This window comes from Cucurbita pepo, chromosome LG02 (genome assembly GCF_002806865.2).
Source record: "Cucurbita pepo subsp. pepo cultivar mu-cu-16 chromosome LG02, ASM280686v2, whole genome shotgun sequence".
Taxonomy (NCBI): domain Eukaryota; kingdom Viridiplantae; phylum Streptophyta; class Magnoliopsida; order Cucurbitales; family Cucurbitaceae; genus Cucurbita; species Cucurbita pepo.
In genome coordinates this window covers 9,891,786-9,912,333 of record NC_036639.1, presented here as the reverse complement: position 1 = coordinate 9,912,333, position 20,548 = coordinate 9,891,786, and the positions used below count along the sequence as shown (strand labels likewise).

The following is a 20,548-nucleotide window of genomic DNA, read 5'->3' as shown; positions in this document are numbered from 1 at the left end:
AATTGACCATTCCCACAATTCATCACCACCAACACAACAACCACCAAACATGGCCACTCAGCTCATTATCCTGTCGCTCATTTCCGTGGCACTCCTGGCCGCCGTTTCCCACACGGAAGCCCGCGCCATGAACATGAATGCCATCGACCGATGCTGGCGACCGAACCCATACTGGAGAAAAAACAGGCAAAAGCTCGCCCTTTGTTCAATTGGGTTTGTAGGAAAAATGACCAACAACATAGGAAGAAACCTCGTACACTACCAAGTCACGGACCCCAGCGACGACCCACTAACCCCACGCCCAGGCACCCTCAGATACGGCGCCACAATGATCAAACCCAAAGTGTGGATCACGTTTCAAAAAGACATGCACATTGTGCTTAACAAGCCGCTTCTTATTAGCAGCTACACGGCCATCGACGGCCGTGGCGCCACCGTCCACATCACGGGGAATGCGTGTCTGATGGTGTCTAGAGCCACCAATGTCATAATCCATGGGCTTATTATCCACCATTGCAAGGCCCAGGCGGCTGGCCGTGTAATGGGGCCGGGTTCGAAGATCGTTTCGTTGGGACACGTGGACGGTGATGCCATTCGTTTGGTTAGTGCTTCTAAGATTTGGATTGACCATAACACGCTGTATCGGTGTGAGGATGGGCTGATTGATGTCACTAGAGGCTCTACGGATATCACCATTTCTAACAATTGGTTGAGAGATCAAGATAAGGTTATACTTTTGGGTCACGACGATGATTATTTTCGGGACCGAAACATGAAGGTTACTCTCGTTTATAACCATTTCGGACCTAATTGCAACCAACGGATGCCCAGGTAACATTTAACACGGTATCAAAACATAACATAAATTTTAAGGTTAAATTAATAAAAATATTTGTAAATTTTGTATTTTATCTTAAAAATACTTTTTAAAATTTTCAAATTTTTTAATAATGTTCTTAAACTCAAAAATACCATTAAACTTTAGAATAAATTAAAAAAAATATTTTTATTGTTAATTTTGGATGAAAACTATTAATAATTTGTTTTAAAACACGTTAAAAAAAAGTTTCAAAACTATCTTTCTTAAGTTTTATTGATACCGAGCTTTTTTTTAAAAAAAATATTAATTTTTTTAAAAAGTTAAAAAATAATTCGTATATGAACGAAATTGTTAGTACCCTTTAAAAAAAATAACTAAAAATTTTAATTTTTTTTGTACGGTACCCTTAAAATTGAAGATAGAGATGACATATGAAGTATAGATAGATATTATCCATTACGATAAAACTTTTTAATTTTATTTTACAAAAGTTCACGAATAATTATTAAACATAGTATTAATGGTAAGAGTATTTTTCAGCTTTTTTTACTTGAAAAGCACAACCAAACTTTTGAAAGTTCAAAGATATTTTGANTATTTTTTTTTTTTTTTTTAGTTTAAAGGTAATATTGAAATTCTTATAAATTTATAATTTTGAGACAAAATATAAAGTTTACGGATATTTTCTTTTTTATTAATTTAACAAAATTTGGTATGAAAATACAGGATTCGATACGGGTATGCACACGTGGCGAACAATTTGTACCAAGGTTGGACACAATACGCAATTGGAGGCAGCATGAATCCTAGTGTGAAGAGTGAAGCCAACCTCTTCATAGCATCAAAATCAAAACAGGCAATAATAATAACAACAACAATATATCAACACTCCATATTTGGTTAAAAAATTGAGCCTTTTCTTACCAAACAACAACAAATGCTTATTTGAAAATCATAAAATGCAGATCATATGGAGCACAGGCAAAGTAGAGAACGCCAAGTGGAAGTTCCATTCAGTAAGAGACGTTTTTGAAAACGGCGCTTCCTTCGCACAGATCGGCGCTGGCCGAGGCGGTGTCAAGCCAAATTACAATGCCCTGCAGCGCTTCCCAGTGGTAGACGCCAAGTGGTTGCGGTCATTGACAAGCTCTTCCGGCGCCCTGCGCTGCTCACCACGCTCAAGGTGTTGACCACTTGGAATTTTTGTTTCCTGTCAAATAAGGATGGGACTCTCCCATCTTTGTATTGTTAATTAATGAATGATGATAATTAAGTGATAATAAGTGTTGAGGCATATTCAAACACATAATTAATTAAGACCCAGAAAGTGAAAAATTGATGAACACACTTAAAACAGAGAGCCCTTTAAGGATCGAAAGGAATATTGAAAAACAAGAAGAAAGGCACGCGTGGTGCTACCATTCCAAATATGGTTGATTATGAATGTGAGATCTTATGTTGGTTGGAGAAAGGAATGGAACATTCCTTATAAGGGTGTGAAAACCTCTCCCTAGCAGACACGTTTTAAAGCCTTGAGGCTGATGACGATATGTGACGGACCGAAGTGTGAGATCTCACGTTGGTTAGAGAGAGGAAAGAAGCATTCCTTAAAAAGGGTGTGGAAATCTTCCATTACTAGATACATTTTAAAACTGTGATGCTGATGACGATATGTAATGGGCTGAAATGTGAGATCCCACATTGGTTTAGAGAGGGGAAAGAAGCATTTCTTATAAGGGTGGGAAAATCTCTCACTACTAGACACGTTTTAAAACTGTGAGGCTGATGGCGATATGTAATGGGCCGAAGTGTGAGATCCCACATTGGTTAGAGGGGGAACGAAGCATTTCTTATAAGGGTGTGGAATCTCTCACTAGCAAACACGTTTTAAAACTGTGAGGTTGACGGCGATATGTAACAGGTTGAAGTGGATAATATCTATTAGCGGTGGACTTAGACTGTTACAATGAGTACCCATCGAACGAACGAGAGAGAGAAGTAAAGGGCTTGTGTGAAACGTTTGTCCAAGAATCTACAAAAGAGAAAGAAGGGAGGGGGAGAGGCCAAAAAACAAAAGAAAAAGAAAAGAAAAGAAAAGAAAACGATCCCAAAGAGAAGAAGTTACTTTGAATCCTCTTTTATATATAGGGAGTTTTAACGATGTGGGGAAAGAGTTCTCAATCCACCAATTGGTTACCAACTCAAAAGGAATCAATGGCGCCAGTGGGCTTGCCTCCAGGCTTTCGGTTCCATCCCACCGACGAAGAGCTTGTCAACTACTATCTCAAGAGGAAGATAAGTGGCCAAGAAATCGAGCTCGATATCATTCCCGAGGTCGATCTCTACAAATGCGAGCCTTGGGAATTATCAGGTTATTTAACTCTACTTTCTTTGTTTCTGTCTTATATCAATTGAATTGTCTTATATCAATTGAGTTATGTTTAGATTGACCATTATTAAAGTGGGAGAGTTTTAGAGGAGGAATGTGGTTGATAATAGAGAAACTACAATGGATATTTGTTGTAGAAAAGTCGTTTCTGCCAAGTAGAGATCCAGAATGGTACTTCTTCGGGCCACGAGATAGAAAATATCCAAATGGGTTTAGAACCAATCGAGCTACGAGAGCAGGCTACTGGAAATCAACTGGAAAAGACAGGAGAGTCTCGTCCCAAAACCGAGCCATTGGGATGAAGAAGACACTAGTTTACTACAGAGGCCGAGCACCTCAAGGCATAAGGACCGACTGGGTCATGCATGAATATCGCCTAGACGATAAAGACTACGAGGACAACTCCGGCATTCAGGTATAAACATTGTTTTTGGATTTGAAATATGAAACATTAGCTTTAATTTGAATAACTAACAAACCCATTTGGAAGAATTTGGATACATGTGTTCCTTTTTTCACTCTCCTACAGTCAACTTTTTCCCATTCACAATGATTACCAGCTTCTTCGGATTTGGTTGTATCTTTCTTTTCTTTCTTGCTCTTTTGATTTTTGTTTCTTTGCAATCATATTCTTCTTTAGAAGATAGAACATCGACAAAGATTTTTTGAGTTCACTTTTTTTTTTCACCCACTCCACACTTTTCCTTTGGCATTGGTTGGAGATAGAAAGCAAGCTCCTTAAAGTTTGCTACATATATTCTTCCACCTTCCTACACTAAGGCTATAACTATGGCGAAACATCAAACGACTTCACCGAAAGCTAAAGCCCTCGGCCTCAATCTAAACAATAAAAAATCAAATGGTTATGAACGACACCATGTAGAGTGACATACATATTCTTTACTTGTACTAGGATCTTTCAAGTGATAAAAGTTGGGGTTGTGTTTTGTTTTCATATGGAAAATGAGACAAAAGTGGTATACCCCATGACTTGAACCACACACAGAGCCTATTATTTGTAGTTTAATATATTCCATCTTTCCAGCATTTTTGATGATCTATTCTATTCTCTAAGTTGGATTCCCCAGAGAGAGAGGAAGAGAGAGAGGAGTCCCCCATGATTTGCTTTTTCTGTTGTAAGAACATGTCTCTCTCTCACTTTTCCCTTTATTCCAATCACTAAAATGTCCCAAAATACCTTTCTAAAGTTTTGTTCAACTTGTCACAGACTCTGTTTTTTCTATAAGCAGTTCATTTCACAAGATACCATCTTAGATCACATAATGGAAACAGATTAAAGAAAAGAGATAAAGTCAAAAGACAATCAGAAATGAGATGAAAAATTGGAAGTGTTTTTGTATGGGGTTGTTGCAGGATTCTTACGCCTTGTGTAGAGTGTTCAAGAAAAATGGAATATGTTCGGAAGTTGAAGAACAAGGTGGGCAAAGCAGTCTGTCATTTATGGATCATCACAACTCAAACTCAACATCACAAACATTAGTCAATGATTATGAAAATTTGTCACCTGATGTTCTGATGGCAGCTTCATCTTCTTGTGTGGAAGAAGAAGAGAAGGACGATTCATGGATGCAATTCATTACAGAAGATGCATGGTGTGCTTCCAATTCATCAGCCATTGGCCTTGACGAGCTTTCTCACCTGACATTCACCAATTGAAACCATATTGGTTGCTAATAATTTATAGATTTAATGGTTGGTATATTTTTTTCCTTTTACTATAATAATTATTAATACATGTATCTCTCTCTATATATAATACGAGTTGATGGGATTGGGAAGAAAGAGCGAGGAAAAAGATGGTCACATTTGTCAATTTCCATCTGTAGATTATGTGTTTTGGATTGTGGGTTTGGTTGGTGACTTCTGTAGGGTCAAACTAAATCAAGTAGAATACAAGACTCTATGGAATATATTTTGGTTTCACCTTTTCTTGGTGAATTATCTGATCTCTGGGTGTTACTTAAATAAAAACAACATCATATATACTGATTTCTTTTTTCTTTTTTCCATTTTTACCTAAACCAATCCATGGCATCAAGAACAACCAGAGACTTACATCTTGATGATCGTACTTTAAGTTTCACGGTTGAGCCATCTCGAACACCGCCTAGATTTATCTGTATGAAAGCCATTAACATTATTCTCAATAATTTCTATACTATAGTTTAGAGTAGACTCATCCATTTGGCTTGAGGAATCTGTTTTTGCTGTTTTAGTCTGTAGAAGAGTTATGATGCTGCTACTATAACATTACCTTGAATGACAAAGGTAAGGCACACAAAATCCTCCATGCCCAAATTCACTTGACGCTTGCATACTTTTGTGCCTTATTCAAATCTTCCATTTCTGGAATTCTGTGGAGCTTAACATGAAGGAGCTCGCATTTTTATGGCCCTCACCTTCAAATTCCTGAGAAATGGAAGGAAAAAGGTTGAGATCGAAAAAAGAATTATCATTATTAGCTCATCATTGAATTAATGTTTGATTTCTAAAGATAAGAGGAAGCATCCAACCTGTGAGATACTTGTGTATTCGTCGGGCACAATTCTAAGACTTGTTTTCAACACCTGATCATTCCCAAGTGCAGGGACTTGGTATACAATGGCCCCAATGTCTCTACAAGAATTACAAAGTGCAGCCCAATGTCTCTACAAGAATTACAAACCACACTCCTAGCAGATATTGTCCTCTGTGAGCTTTCCCTCAAGGCTTTAAAACGCGTCTACTTTATAAAAGTGCTTCATTCTCCTCCCCAACTAATGTGGAATATCACAGTCCACCCCTTCAGGGCCCCGCCCAGCATCCTCGCAGGCACTCGTTCCTTTCTCTAGTCGATGTGGGACCACCACCAATAGGCCCAACGTTCTTACTGGCACACCGCCTTGTGTCTACCACCCTTCGGGGAACAACCTCCTTGCTGGCACATAGTCCGGTATCTGGCTCTGATACGATTTGTAACGGCCCAAGCATACCGCTAGCAGATATTGTCCTCTTTAGGCTTTCCCTTTCGAGCTTCCCCTCAAGGCTTTAAAACGTGTCTGCTAGGGAAAAATTTCCACACCCTTATAAAGGGTGTTTCGTTCTCCTCCCTAATCAATGTGGGATATCAAACTGGAAATGTCACATTTAAAAATGAAAACAGGACAAATGTAGGATTCAAGCCAGAAAGGAAGATGAAATCAATGTGGTTAGTTAGCAGTAAGTCGAATTGCTATTGCTTCCGTAAGTTACGAATACAAAATAATCGACAATCACTAAGACATAACAACTTTGTGAGGAGGAGAGTACAGAAGCATTCATGCTACCAATCAAAAGATTCTTTACTTTGCCCTATGTCTTAATCTTAATTATTTCCCAATTTTCTGATCCATTCTCTTCCATAATTTAATGGGGACCGACTGTGAATTGATGACTAATCATTTGGTAAAGAAAATTTCAGCCAATTGAAAAGAAAAATTCAGGCTCATGATGAAAACCAAAGACCTCAAACACAATTCGTTTCTTGAATTCAAAACAAATATTTGAAAAACATAATCAAGCCACCTAACGAACTACTGTTTAATCGATAATTCAGACAACATGATAAGTAACATTTAATCTAAAATTCCAATTCAGTGAGATCAGGGACTTACCGGGCAATGTTGAAACGCTCCACCACCAAGTGTAATGTTATACAATTGATTACGAGCATCGTTTGTTAATTTTTGTTTGTGTGATACACTCGTTATCTCTAGTGATACTGACTTATTTAAGTCATCCAAGAGAGAATGCAGACAAATTACAAGAGAGAATGCAGACAAATTACAAGAGAGGGAGAAAGAGGGAGGATGCAAGGAAGCTAACTGAAGTCTAAGAACAAGTAGCATTTGTTTGAAAATTAAGAAAATCAATACATGATAGAAAATCACTTATCTTGAGAGATTGAAAAGCTCTGCATTCTTCAATTCAGTGTTTTTCAAAACATATAAGCGATCAAATGAACCATCAAACAATCTATGTTATCTAGAAGCCACCAGGATTTTGCAGCTACTTGGATTCTTTCTTTATCAAAAGTTTATAATCCAAGCACAAAAAAGACATCTGATGTTTAGACAAGCAAGTTTGAACAGACTCGCAACAAATTACCTAATCAAATAAGCTAGAATTCAACAGGGTCTCATATTCAATATTCAAGTCTTTCTACCCACTGCTTAGAGCTTTACTATTTGGGAGACTCCACCTCCAAAGATCCCCATCCTCCATGTATTCATAAAGCCTCCTCATGCGCTCAAATCCATTCAGCACTCTGTGATAGAAAGAACCAATGTCAAAGTTCCCACAAACATCTTGCATTGGCAAATGCTTGAAATAGTCAAAAGCTATTGTAGCTCCACTTCTCTGAATACCTATAACTTCAGTCGCATTTTGACGAAATGACCACTCATCGCTGAACTGAGAGAGATCATTCTAAGTAATCATAATAACATCAATAAAGAGAACCCTCCATGGAACTGGCACAGACACAATTTGTTCCATAGATATCCATACACATGAAAGTTCAGAACACTTGCAATTACAGATATCGACAAAAATATCACATTTGCATCCGCTCCTTCCCTCCAAATGGCAAAATTAACCACGTTGGATAGTCTATCGCTAAAAGTTCTTAACATAGGAATAACATTACACGTGCAACTAAAACACAACAACCATAAAGAATGGGGCACGGACGATCAGAAGCACCTGTTAGCTGTCGAATATAAGTCCTGAACAAATCCATAAGGAGCCACAAAGTCCAAAAGGTAAACGCCGGCGGTATGATGCAGGGGAAGCTGCTAAGAAAAACGATTCAATACTGAAATTTAGTGTTTGTGCACAGTTTAAGCAAGGAGGTTGAAGGGATAATGCAGGAGAGAAGGTGATCAGAGCAATAATGGAGGAGTGATCTGAGAGGATTGTAGACGATATTGAGAAAGAAATTACAGGGGAGAGAAGCTAGAGATGAGCGGACGAGGAAGTAGTAACGGAACAAATTTGACTGAAAAAAAATAAATAAACAGCATTTTATAATTCATCCAAAACTAAATTTATAATCAAACTATGCACTGATACGTCGTCGTTACAGGGGTGTAGATCCGCAAAACGTCGTCGTTACAGGGGTCTAGATTCGCAAAAAAAAAAAAAGGGGTACGATCCTCAATCTTCCGGATTACGAATTCCTGAAATTGTTTCACCGTCTTTCGGCTGAAGCGCCGGAGAAGACGAAAATGACCGCCGGATTGCTATTCTCAGCCGTTCCGACACCGTTCTTTCAGCTTCAGTCCATTGACTATAACAATATCCGTTCAACCGTGACGCGCATGCGAATTCAAAGCATTCAATCCAAATTACCTTACAGTACTACGCCACTCCCTTTCTTCTCTGTGAAGAAGACTCGTTCGATTTCTGACTCGCCGCTCTTTTCTGTGACCTGCGTCTCTTCTTCACCTTCGCCTTCTCCCAGAAGATACTCGCCTTCAACCAGGCTCTACGTTAGTGGTTGATTTTCTTCCTCTCAATTGCGTATTTTTCCCTTCATTTAGGCGTAATTTTGCTATGTATGTAAATGCAATTTGGATTTATCGAATGGTTCCAATTTCATGAGTGTAGGACTTTCGTTTCGGACCACTGAAGAGAGTCTGCGAAATGCTTTCACAAGCTTTGGCCAACTTGTAGAAGGTCGTCGACTGCTTCAATTGTGTATTATGAACGTTCCGTTTTGTCAATTAAGTGAAATTGTTGATATTTGGCGCTAACTTTTATCAATTGTTATAAATTTCAGTCAATTTGGTGATGGATAAAGTAGCCAATAGACCAAGAGGATTTGCGTTCCTCCGTTATGCTACTGAAGAGGAATCTCAAAAAGCTATCGAGGGAATGCACGGCAAGGTACTTCAAATGTTTCCATAATGCATATTATTGTTCTAAGTGTTCGTCGGAAGCAGTACTATACTACCATTCACAATAGTTTTGAAAATTTTATTATCTCATTTGAATTGCACAGTCTTGATGCTCTTTTCTTGTTCACTGTGATTTTGTAATGCATATACGACTCACTGTCTAAAGTATATCCCATTTAGTCTTCTCTAGCCTTAGACAAATCCATCTATAAAGATTCAAAATGACTATAATCTAGGAATTACCACGTTCAATTCCATCAACTGCCATCTTCAGCAAGCCTTTTTGGTACAAATAAATCTTCCTCTACCTTCTGATATAAGATTATAGAATGCACAGCTCTATACATTACAAAAATTGTTACCTTTAATGGCCTCCAATAGACCTTCAAATTCTCTATAAATTTTGGTAGAGAGTATATGTGATGTCCCACATTGGTTGAGGAGGAGAACAAACCACCATTTATAAGGGTGTGGAAACCTTCCCCTAGCAGACGTGTTTTAAAGCCTTGAGGGGAAGCCCGAAAGGGAAAAGCCGAAAGAGGACAATATCTACTAGCGGTGGATCTGGGCCATTACAAATGGTATCAGAGCCAGACACCGGATGATGTGCCAGCCTTCTCGCTGTTCCTCGAGGGAGGGGAGGGGGGGNGGGGGGGGGGGGGGGGGGGGGGGGGGGGGGGGGGGGGGGGGGGGGGGGGGGGGGGGGGGGGGGGGGGGGGGGGGGGGGGGGGGGGGGGGGGGGGGGGGGGGGGGGGGGGGGGGGGGGGGGGGGGGGGGGGGGGGGGGGGGGGGGGGGGGGGGGGGGGGGGGGGGGGGGGGGGTAGATACGAACCGGTGTGCCAGTAAGGACGTTGGGCCCCAAAAGGGGGTGGTCTCACATCGATTGGAGGAAGGAAAGAGTGCTAGCAAGGACGCTGGGCCCCGAAGGGGGGTGGATTGTGATGTCCCACATTGATTTGGGAGGAGAACAAACTACCATTTATAAGGATGTGAAAACATTCCCTAACAGACGCGTTTTAAAGCCTTGAGGGGAAGCCCGAAAGGGAAAATCCCAAAGAGGACAATATCTGCTAGCTGTGGATCTGGGCCATTACAGTATATATCTTGATAGGAGGAGTTGGTTATAATAGATTCAAGGTAGCATTCCTCCAAATATTCCTAATCTTGCTTCCGTTCATTCAGTTATTTCTGGTCTTGCTTCGTGTTCTACCTTCTTCAAATGTCAAAATGAATTGTGTTGCTTGTGCAAGATGGCACAAATGCTTCAGTGGACATGTTTGTAGTTAAGATCTAAGCATTTGTTATACTGATAACTTCAGTTTTATTGTAAGTTTTTCAAGTTTTCAAAATTGTTCTTTATTAATTAAACAAACACTGCAGATTTTGTGAAATATTTTTAATGAATTCAAAGTACTGTTCATATTTAAAAGTCATCTCAAGCTCTTCCTAAGTATACCACAATTATATCTCCCCCAGCTCACTAGTCACTTCCACTGGCGGGCATTCTCCTTGCTCTCTGTCGCAAAGTAAATCATGTAGGAGGCTTAGGAAGCCTATAAAAGACTGCTGAAACCAAATTATCAAGCGCTTCTATAATATTCGGCTGTTCTACACAATTCATTGTTATGAAATTCTTAATATAGATTTGGAAGAGAACTGATTAGAGAAATTTCATGGCTAAACCGTAGTTACTAGCTTTACTTTGTCAGAAGACGATCACTGTTTATTGAACTTGTTATGAAAGGATTTCTTTTTATTGAACTCAAACAACATGAAATTCAATAATTCCATGTTTTTAGCGAACAATTCGTGTATACACGTTTCAGAATTGGCCAAAGTACTGTTAAATATGAGGCACTCTGTGGCAACTATATTTGTAGAAGTTAATAGTCAAAGAACTTATTCTGAGGTTTATTTAATGGATATAACCTCCCCACCTCCTCTCATTGACAAACATGCATTGATATGATATTCTTATCTCTGATTCCATGGATAAAATTCCGATGCCACCTGCTAGAGGAAAAGGCCACTTTTTAAAATCTTGCTTATATAGCTGGAGGGTATGAACTCTGCCATCTGATTATGGTTCTTTCTTTATTTCTCTTTGATATTTGATGATCCTGTTGTCTTAAATTTATTGGTGCATGTTAGTTTCAAGCCTCATAACTTCATGGGCTAATAGGGGCAACTTTGGTTTAGTTTCTGGATGGCAGGGTAATATTTGTGGAAGTTGCAAAGTCCAAATGGGAGCTTCGCCAAGGACTTAAAGAAAACTCTAGCCCATAGAGAACATTGTTTCCCTGGTATTCATTTTTCGAAGTGCTGTACTTTATCTTAGGAAAACATATATAATATATATGGACAGGCTTTGCGTTATTGTTATTGATGTGAGTAGGCTTTATCTTGTCCGTATGATATATAGTCAGTGTGTTTCAGGAGTCATATTATCTCTTGAAATTAATTGATATTAATATTGGAGATTGGTCAAGTGGATCACCTAACCAAATATGAACTTCTGAGACATGAGATATGGTCAAAGATCACAGGTTGTAAAAGGGGACAAGAATGCTGAAATGATGAATAATATTCAGATGGCCTTAGGGATACCAGAGAGGACTTTTAGGGGTACTAGACATGGACTCGTGGGAATGTGGGACATAATTCGATACAAGGAGAGGCCCACTGTCCCTTCTAAATCTCCTTTTAGAAAAGTCTACCCAAGAACAAGTTAATGATTCCTCTTGGAGATTGAGGATCGTCCCCCCTGTAATCATAGGTACCTGCAAAGTTTTTTCTTCATCCTTAAAGAAAGAGATTTTTTCAGTACTTTGATTGTGTATTATATGCTTGGAAATGCGAACATTTGTGTATGTTATGCATAAAAGTTGAATTTGTCAATTCATTTCTTTAATTCCAATCAACAATAATATACTTTTAAGTTAAATTAAAGATTTTATATACATTAGTTTAAGATTGCTTGCCACTGAATGGATGCTTTGATGGTGGATTCTTTTGCCCCTGAAGTACCTTCATTCTTAACTTTCAGGAAGATCGAATGTTAGACTGCTCGATTTTTTATGCCTTCAAATTAGACTATTTGCACCAGGGAGCTAAATCAAGGTTCTTCAAAGATAGGTTCACTCTCTTCGCTGAAGGATCAAAATTTACAAATATGTTAAGAAGATCTGCTAATATGTTAGGAAGTCATAGAGCAACACCGTTTTGTTTTACAGATTGATTAATTGTCACTCAAATACCCAGGAATAGACAGGATAGAAGTTGTTGGGCAACCCCTTATAGGCTTCGCCCCTCCTGCTACTTCAGATTTTATATGCTACAAGTTTGGCCTCCATTTTTTTCATCTCAAGCTAAAGAGAGAAAAAGAACTCAGAAACCCATGTCAAAGCATCTTGGTCATTTCCTTTTATCGACTTTAAATCTGTTGCTGATCGAGTTCCACTATAATTTTGCAGAGGCTATAAGCAAACTCGAACTCTCCGACCTTCTCTCTCTTCTGAAACAATGAACGAAGAGCTTGCATCTCTCTGAGCCAAGCATCTCTTGTAAGGCACAAACCCCTTCTTACTTTGATTTCTATTACCTCTTCCTACCAGACAAGGGTCTTGACATTCGAATTCCGGGCTCTGGTTTTCATTCTTATCCTTACTCGAGGAGCCAGAACATGAATCCACACACGAACTTTCTACAGAATTGTCATTTTGCATCCTTTCTTCCATACCTCGGTTAGTTTGATCAGGTGGAGCAAGGTAAAAATATGGTACACTTTGATACAAAGACCAACAAGTTTGAGGAGCATTAGCAATCGCCTCAACATAAAGGACACTATTGTCCTGATTCAGTGCGGTGTTGTTAGTAGGTGCTCCACCGGGTGACATATTCCAATCACCATTGTTATCCATCCGAAGAGATAAATTTACATCCATATGTTTTGAAGGTAGCATCTGAACAGGCTTCTCGGCATACACTCCACACTCATTCTTACTCTCACCATCAAGTACCGACGATTTAGTTACTTCAAAATCATGTAAGGATGGTTTTTTGTCATCAGTAACCATTACTGTTCTTCCAAAAAGCTTTATGCTTTTAACAGGAGAATGCAACTTGTTGTCTAATTTCTTAGATGCTGATCCTGGCTTGGATTTCTGAATGTTTAGGAAAGAGAGAAAAAGAAAAAGAGTCAGATCCCAGATGTCAAGTTAAGTGCATAAAGGAAAATGAAGTGGAAGATTAAAAGGACATTTCAAATTACCAGAGTAAGAAAGTCTTCTGGGAACCGCTCGGAGGATGATTCGAGCAATAACATCTCCCCTTTCCTAACAGAGGGCAATCTAGTTGACTGTATGTCAACAGCTTGTGAAATAGGTGATGAACATCTATTATGCTGCACCGAAACCGTAGAAATTTGATCATCCGAACTGAATGCAGTCAATACGGAGGTGGGTGATTGGGTCTCTTTTTCGGCAATTGATAGGTTTGGAGATGGAGACCTCTCAGGTTCTCTTGCAACTGAAATTGCCTTAAGAGAATCGACTGCTTTACGAGGGTAAGGATGCAGTGGTTTCCTTTTTGGTCGAGGTGGAGGAATCTCAATTGGGTTAATGGAGCTGTCATTGCTGCCACTAGGCTCTCGCACTACCTGAAACACAGACAAAATAAAAGTTGAGTGTGGGAATGTTTGGTCATAAAGTGTGTAAGAAAATAGCGTAAAGGGTTTGGTGACGATCTATTTTAGTGAAAAATCCACTATCATCCTAAATTATATTCTGTTTGGTAATGATTCTTAGTTTGGGGGGTTACTAAAACAAAACGCATTTTTTGACCTTAGAGAAAAATTTCTGAGCATGGCTTCGGATCTGAACAGCTGTTTTGGTGCCTACATGTTCTGCAGGAAGATCAAGGTAGCGCACTAAATGATGGGTTGGGTATTGCAAACACCAGATTTAGATAACTAATTTCACACAGCCTTACCTTTGATCTGACGCCAGCCACGACCATAGAGTTTCAGAGCTTCAAGGAACCTCTGATGCTCTTCCTCTGTCCATTTTTCCCTTTGTTTTGAAATAGTGTAGGGCTTCCTAACCTGTGGATACATTAGAGTGCCTGAACTCAAACCCAAATCCTTCCAGAATAGGAGAATTGAGAAATTGCAGAAGTTAATTAGGTTACCTTCAATGAACTTTCATTCCCATAGGAACATAGGGAGCTAACGCGCATCAGTGGATCCAGTTGTGTCCCATCACTAGAAAGGCAATTGTTAGCTCCAATTGAGCTGTTTGACAGCGCACCCTCATTCTTTTCCTGCATTCCATGTTGAAATAAGAAAGTTAGAGACGACAAGAAACCAACCGGAGCTGTAGAATCCCATCATCAATTAACAGCAACCCATTTCATAAATGGTTACATCATAGCCCTGGTAACTATACAACATAGCTCAATATATTAAGCGATAAAACAAAAGCAAAGTCCGTAGGAGTACTCAACCAACAAAAGGAGGAGTCCTTGTAAATTGGATCTATGGCCTATAGGTGAACCAACCAAATCAGTAGAAGGACAAGTTTTTGTGTCAATTACTCAGTAAACAACAAGAACAAGGTTACTAAAGAAAACCCAAGAAGTGAGAATTGAGTACTGAAAATCAGGAATTCAGTACTCGAATCCAAACAGAGACAATCAAGTTTGAGAGAAAAAAATTTCCAAGAAAAGTTAAGAGGTACAGAAAACGTGAACAAAACCGGTGTGAAGGATTTACCTGGATAGCCATCAGCAGTGGCAAGAAAACCGGGGAGGAAGTATAGTATAGTCTCAGTCCGCCAAAACAAGGACCTGAAATTAAAATTGAAAAGGCTCAGCAGAAGCTTAACGAATCATCAGAATAAAAAATTCTGGAATTCATAAAGTTTTCGAACTTTTCACTTCTCCAGAAACCTAGTAAACACCAGAAGAACACATCGAAGAAGAAAAGAAAGAAAACAATGGAGAAAGAGACGCAGAGTAGAGAAAACAAACCTGGTAAAGCGATTGCAGAGAAAGGAGGAAGAAGAAGAAGAAGAAGAAGCAGAAGCAGAAGCAGAAGCAGAGAAATGGAGAGATTGGAGGAAGAAGAAGAGGAAGGGAGAGAGAGATGAGATTTGAGAGAGAGGGCATAATGAAGAAAGAAGAAGTAGAGGAAGAAGAAAAAGCGAAGGGGGAAGGGAGAGGGAGGGGGTGACACGTCAGACGCACATATTAATTCCACATGGAATCCTCCAGAAAGTGGTTCTCAATCTTGTGGCTGAGGATTTTCTTTGCCACGTACACGCGTCACTCTCCCGCCCCCACCCCCAACCCTTTTTCAATTTCCACAGATATTTAAGATAATATATTTGTGGAAGAAATTGAATGGTGAATGGATAAATCCCAAATTAACCTATTATAATAATTATTATTATTATTCTTATTAATATCTCAAAAATAGATATTTTAGTGATGGAAAATCACTTGGTATTGGAAGCCTTTTCTTTTCTNTTTTTTTTTTTTTTTTTTTTTAAATTTGTTTTTCATTTTCAATGTGTCCCTATTTCTGCGTCCAAACACCCCCTATCTTATCGCCATTTTCTTTTCTTTTTTCTCCACCATGTTTATTTACCCTCCTTTTTTTTTTATTTGTTTTATTTCTGTCTTTTTTTTTTTTAAATTATTAATTAAATTTTGTTTTTATAAGTTTACCTATTAGCTACAAATATAGGATAATTTTTAATTTTTTTTAACATAATTTCTATTTTAAATATAAAAATGGTAACAAATTCAATAATATTATATTATAGTCTTCCAAAAATATATGTCGAGCCGGTTAAATAGATATCTCTACTTTTAATTGGGCCAATATATTACCTAAAAGAGAAAGATTATGGAAGGAGTATTAAAAATGATTGAAGTAAGATTTAAAAACGATATGAATTGAGTTGTCCTTACGGAGGGAGGGGCATAGGACATTAATTTAGAATAATGTGTTTCAAAAGGACCAATGTTTGTTGTGGGTTGGAAATTGAATTCCACCATTTATATCACCTCCTTCAAACACTTGACATCACATCCTTCCTTCTCCATTTTGGATCTCTCTCCCTCTTTTTTTCCCAAAAAAATCATAAAGATTTGATTTTTTTTCTCAGTGGAAATCCCTTTTTGGCATTATATTCTGCCAATAATTTTTCCTTTCATAAATGATTGAATATAGTACTCTTCCATTTTCTAATATTCACTGTTTCAAACCATTTTTTAATTTATAAACAATAACCGCAAAAATAGGGAATTAGATGTTCATACTAAAGGAGCAGAAGGCTTCTTGGTTCCTATTTTCATCGCTTATTTCAATATCTATTTAAAAATAATAATTTATTTTTGTCAAAATTGGGTTTTGAACCAATTTTTTTTTTCCTTTAAGCAATAAAATTTTAAAAAATTTGAAATTTTTTATTTATTTACTAAATAAGTAAGTAAATTAATAAATTAATTTTATGTTATAAATATATATATATATATATATAAGAAAAATAAGATGAGCAATACCGACAATTAACATATATATAAATATTTTAATTGGATTTTCATTGATGTTAGTTAAAAATTTATTAAAATAATAACGACGAAATTTAACATTAAAATAAAGCAAACCACCTTTGGTAAAAAACATAGAGAAATTGAAAAAATTGGGCGCAAAAAAACAAAAAAGTGAAGACTTTTATTATAAAAAAAAGATCTGGACGGAAACTTTTTGGAAGTCTAAAATGGAAAAGAATAATTTTTGATTCAATAATGATTGAGATGATAATAAAAATGAACCTCCCAACCAATTTTTTAAAAGGAGATAATATTTTCATGGCTCAATATAAAAACACCGACTGTTTTATTTTATTATTATTAATTCTTTTTTTTTTTTGTAAATAATATGTGGCGTAGAGATGGACAGCTGTCCTTCTCCTATTGTTTGGTCTGTGAAAACGACGTGGAATGACTCCACCTATTAAAAAGAACCAAAACCCCATGAGTTGGCATCACAAGACCCACTTTTCGCTTTTCCACTTTTATTTATTTATTTAATTTAATTTTTTAATTATATATACACAAACACAAAATTTTGAATGGACTAAACAACCTGAATCAATTTCACAACATAACTTAGTCCAACCATCTACTTTCGCGTTAGATTGAATTGATGGATTATTTTTTTTAATTATCTAAAAAAACTGTACTTATCTACTGTACATATTATATTAATAACTAAAATATAAATATTCACACGTCTGCACCATATATTCCTAATTATCAATTACAAACATCATCGTTCTTAATTTTTTATAATAATCTTAAAATTTTGGAGGGTAACCTATTTCANAAAAAAAAAAAAAAAAAAAAAAAAATCCAATTGATTCAAATTTTAGAATTTTTAAAAATTTAACGGTATTTCAATTCAAGAAAAAAAGAAATCATGAATGGACTCCCATTTTAAATTTTAAAAAAATTTAACTGAATCTAAATTGAAAAAAATTTAATCCAACCCAATTTATATGATTGGAGTTTTATGAAATTAGATAAAAATGTAATAGAATATAATATTGCTTCACTTGTACAAGAATTTGACCACAACCATTTTCAACACAAGTAGAGATGAGGTTTACGATAAATTTGTTGGGGTCGAGCTACAAAGTTAAATCTAGTTAGATTTTAGAAGGGTCGATCCAACTAATTGAATCAAATACATTTTATTGACTCGAGGGACGTTGACAAAATTATTTTATCGATGGATTCTGAGGTAGATCAAGGCCATGTTGAGATTAGAGAAAGTTTGAAAGATTGCAATGTCAAATGCTTGAATAAGAGAGATGAGATGAGACTATCGTTGCATAATCAAAACATCTAGATAATCTCAACGAGAGATTGAAGAAATGTCCGTAAACTCAAATAGATGTTGGGGATATAAATCTACACTCTTAAACAAAAATTGTAATCTTAATTGAACACTCTAAGAGTGTTATGGGCCGTTACTCGCTTGTCTTGATCCAAATTAAGCTAAAAAGCGGATCCAAAATTGAAAAATTATGTTAAGCATCAAACAAAACAAATTCATATAATATTGCTATTTGTCTCCACAAAAAACTTAAACATGGGTGACAAATTTGGATGGAGAGAAACACAACCCATATGTAATTTGTATTAGAAAAAATATAAAATGTTTTATATATCATTTTTATTAATCTAACATAAGGTAATTGAATTTTCACCATTTGCTTCTGAATTCCGTATGATATTAATTAATATTTTTCCCGTATTATTTTCCATTTCTCACAGGTTATTTTATTTTTTATTTTTTATTTTTTATTTTTGTAAGTAACTAATATTTCTCCATTTGTATATATATATATATATATTTTTATTAATTCTATCATTATAAGTTTATTGGCTAGACTAGAATAGGGTAGATTATATACGTTCTAATTATGAGAAGGGTATACGAGCATATTTAAATAGATACTATGTTTACAATTCCTATATCCTTGCTATCAATTTAAGATTAAGAACAGTTTTTTACCTTATTTCGGACCCTATTGTAATCGTAATCATTACTCATAACCTTACTTACTCTCGTCTGTAGTCAATGACTCCTAAAATAGAGTCCTAACTATTTTTTTTACAATTAGATGGTTGCTGGTTAATGGTTGATGCAGCATGAAATTTAGAAATCAAAATGAAGATTTGTTTCAGTCATCACAACAACAATTAATTGATTGCGTTAAGTTTACAAGTGAACACGACTTTGGAGGATGTTACCTTTACTGCTCATTATCCATACATGGGCGGGAGAGAATGCAAAAAAATATTTCAGTTTGTTTGTGGATGATATTTGTTGTGTGTGATATTTATTAGTTGATTATATTTTGTAAAATAATATTTAATTTATTACGGTAAGTGGTGGAGATGAAAACTAACTGTAGAAGGATAGACAGTATTAGATACTTTGAATTACTTCTAATAACAGAAGTCTGACAAGTATGCATATCACAAAAATATTCTATTTTATAACTTTAAATGAAAATTTTCAAATAATTGCTAATTTTTTGTATTATAATAATAGAATCCTAACTATTTTTTTTTTGTTCAATTAGATTGTCGCTAGTGGCGGCTGCTTGAATCCTTATATAACATAAAATTTAGAAATCAAAATGAAGATTTGTCTCAGTCATGACAACAACAGTTAATTGATTGCGTTAAGTTTACCCATTAACAAGATCCTCGAGGATGGTACATTTGCAATATCAACGAAACTTTTGAATGAGTAATAGAAAATGAGAGAAAAACTCATTATCNGTTAATTGATTGCGTTAAGTTTACCCATTAACAAGATCCTCGAAGATGGTACATTTGCAATATCAACGAAACTTTTGAATGAGTAATAGAAAATGAGAGAAAAACTCATTATTAAAAGGAGAGAATGCAATCAAATGATACTTAAAGGGATGGTAGGAGAAGCTGATTATCCCTACACCCGCTGAAAAAAATGAGGAAAATGCAAAATATTTTAGTTTGTTTGTGTGTGATTTATTTGTTGTTATATATTAATTTATTATATTTTGTAAAATTACATTTAATTTATTATGGCAGTTGGTGTGAAAATTAATTTTAAAGGTAGTTGCTGTGAAAATTAATTTTAAAAGGATACTAGATACTTTGAATTCAATACTTTACCATCATTGTCCATAAGTATAGCATATTACAAAAATATTCTATTTTATAATTTTAAAGGAAAATTTAAGTAGTTAAATTAATTTATTGAATTGTTTTTGTAATCTTAACCAATGTTTTATTGTTGTTTAAATGTGTTTAGGCAAGTCGTGTATCGATGGAAGTTTATTGCCATTTTTACGACTATTCTTGCTTGCTTGTTAACCTAATGGTAATCTTCCGGATCTCTTCTTCTACCGCTATTCTTGTCATTCTTGCTTGTTAACACAAGACAATCTTCTGGATCCCTCCTAGTACGACTGCCATTCTTGTGAACTACTACTATTCTTGTCATTTTTTCTTGTTAACGCAAGGTAATCTTTCAGATCCCTCCTTGTACGACTGTCATTCTTGTGAACTACTGCTATTCTTGCAATTCTTGCTTGTTAACGCAAGGTAATTTTCTGGATCCCTCCTTGTACGACTGCCATTCTTGTGAACTACCACTATTCTTGCCATTCTTGCTTAACGCAAGATAATCTTCTCGATCTCTCCTTCTACAACAGCTATTCTTGTGAACGCACAACTTCTATCAGGTAATCTTCTGGATCCCTCCTTATACGACCATTCTTGTGTACATAGAACGGTTCCAGTTCCACTTCCACCCGTTGCCTCAGTTTTGTT

General features: G+C 36.5%; 4 protein-coding genes and 1 long non-coding RNA gene across 7 annotated transcripts; 3 read left to right on the top strand and 2 right to left on the bottom strand.

The window, feature by feature from the left end:
* The first annotated feature begins 211 nt into the window (after positions 1-211).
* Positions 212-2,030, top strand: LOC111787717 (putative pectate lyase 2). Its single transcript, XM_023667749.1, has 3 exons — positions 212-831; positions 1,547-1,676; positions 1,786-2,030. The coding sequence occupies exons 1-3, from the start codon at positions 227-229 to the stop codon at positions 2,008-2,010; spliced, it is 960 nt and encodes a 319-aa protein (XP_023523517.1). The 5' UTR covers positions 212-226; the 3' UTR covers positions 2,011-2,030.
* LOC111787719 lies at positions 1,951-5,888 on the bottom strand. 2 transcript variants are annotated; one of them, XR_002814030.1, is made up of 5 exons: positions 5,744-5,888; positions 5,485-5,639; positions 5,287-5,347; positions 4,735-4,868; positions 1,951-2,030 (listed from the first exon to the last, which is right to left on the bottom strand). It is a non-coding gene; the product is annotated as an uncharacterized LOC111787719 (long non-coding RNA). The 2 variants fall into 2 exon arrangements; XR_002814031.1 differs by having other exon boundaries at positions 1,973-2,058.
* On the top strand, positions 2,816-5,176 carry LOC111787718 (NAC domain-containing protein 86-like). The gene is made up of 3 exons (XM_023667750.1): positions 2,816-3,191; positions 3,347-3,624; positions 4,584-5,176. Exons 1-3 carry the CDS (start codon positions 2,981-2,983, stop codon positions 4,884-4,886), a joined length of 792 nt encoding a protein of 263 aa, XP_023523518.1. The 5' UTR covers positions 2,816-2,980; the 3' UTR covers positions 4,887-5,176.
* Positions 5,889-8,387: 2,499 nt separating the features above from the next.
* LOC111788847 (organelle RRM domain-containing protein 6, chloroplastic-like) lies at positions 8,388-12,500 on the top strand. 2 transcript variants are annotated; one of them, XR_002814234.1, is made up of 5 exons: positions 8,388-8,747; positions 8,859-8,927; positions 9,031-9,137; positions 11,348-11,924; positions 12,195-12,500. XR_002814234.1 is itself a non-coding variant. In XM_023669398.1 (5 exons), the coding sequence occupies exons 1-4, from the start codon at positions 8,477-8,479 to the stop codon at positions 11,432-11,434; spliced, it is 534 nt and encodes a 177-aa protein (XP_023525166.1). In that variant the 5' UTR covers positions 8,388-8,476; the 3' UTR covers positions 11,435-11,451; positions 12,195-12,500. The 2 variants fall into 2 exon arrangements, 1 of the variants encoding a protein (XP_023525166.1); XM_023669398.1 differs by having other exon boundaries at positions 11,348-11,451.
* Positions 12,327-15,268, bottom strand: LOC111788846 (protein REVEILLE 7-like). The gene is made up of 7 exons (XM_023669397.1): positions 15,176-15,268; positions 14,919-14,992; positions 14,336-14,467; positions 14,138-14,249; positions 13,990-14,051; positions 13,419-13,805; positions 12,327-13,311 (listed from the first exon to the last, which is right to left on the bottom strand). The coding sequence occupies exons 2-7, from the start codon at positions 14,928-14,930 to the stop codon at positions 12,625-12,627; spliced, it is 1,392 nt and encodes a 463-aa protein (XP_023525165.1). The 5' UTR covers positions 14,931-14,992; positions 15,176-15,268; the 3' UTR covers positions 12,327-12,624.
* Positions 15,269-20,548: the final 5,280 nt, after the last annotated feature.

Excerpts from the sequence above, each read along its gene's own strand:
- LOC111788847 (XM_023669398.1), top strand. The coding sequence starts at position 8,477 with ATGACCGCCGGATTGCTATTCTCAGCCGTTCCGACACCGTTCTTTCAG. Across the intron at positions 8,748-8,858 it reads AACCAGGCTCTACGTTAGTG|GACTTTCGTTTCGGACCACT; the intron begins GTTGATTTTCTT and ends TCATGAGTGTAG. Across the intron at positions 8,928-9,030 it reads CTTTGGCCAACTTGTAGAAG|TCAATTTGGTGATGGATAAA; the intron begins GTCGTCGACTGC and ends TATAAATTTCAG.
- LOC111787718 (XM_023667750.1), top strand. The coding sequence starts at position 2,981 with ATGTGGGGAAAGAGTTCTCAATCCACCAATTGGTTACCAACTCAAAAG. Across the intron at positions 3,192-3,346 it reads CGAGCCTTGGGAATTATCAG|AAAAGTCGTTTCTGCCAAGT; the intron begins GTTATTTAACTC and ends TATTTGTTGTAG. Across the intron at positions 3,625-4,583 it reads AGGACAACTCCGGCATTCAG|GATTCTTACGCCTTGTGTAG; the intron begins GTATAAACATTG and ends GGGTTGTTGCAG.
- LOC111787717 (XM_023667749.1), top strand. The coding sequence starts at position 227 with ATGACCAACAACATAGGAAGAAACCTCGTACACTACCAAGTCACGGAC. Across the intron at positions 832-1,546 it reads TGCAACCAACGGATGCCCAG|GATTCGATACGGGTATGCAC; the intron begins GTAACATTTAAC and ends ATGAAAATACAG. Across the intron at positions 1,677-1,785 it reads TAGCATCAAAATCAAAACAG|ATCATATGGAGCACAGGCAA; the intron begins GCAATAATAATA and ends CATAAAATGCAG.
- LOC111788846 (XM_023669397.1), bottom strand. Across the intron at positions 14,250-14,335 it reads GGAATGAAAGTTCATTGAAG|GTTAGGAAGCCCTACACTAT; the intron begins GTAACCTAATTA and ends ATGTATCCACAG. Across the intron at positions 14,052-14,137 it reads TGGCTGGCGTCAGATCAAAG|AACATGTAGGCACCAAAACA; the intron begins GTAAGGCTGTGT and ends ATCTTCCTGCAG.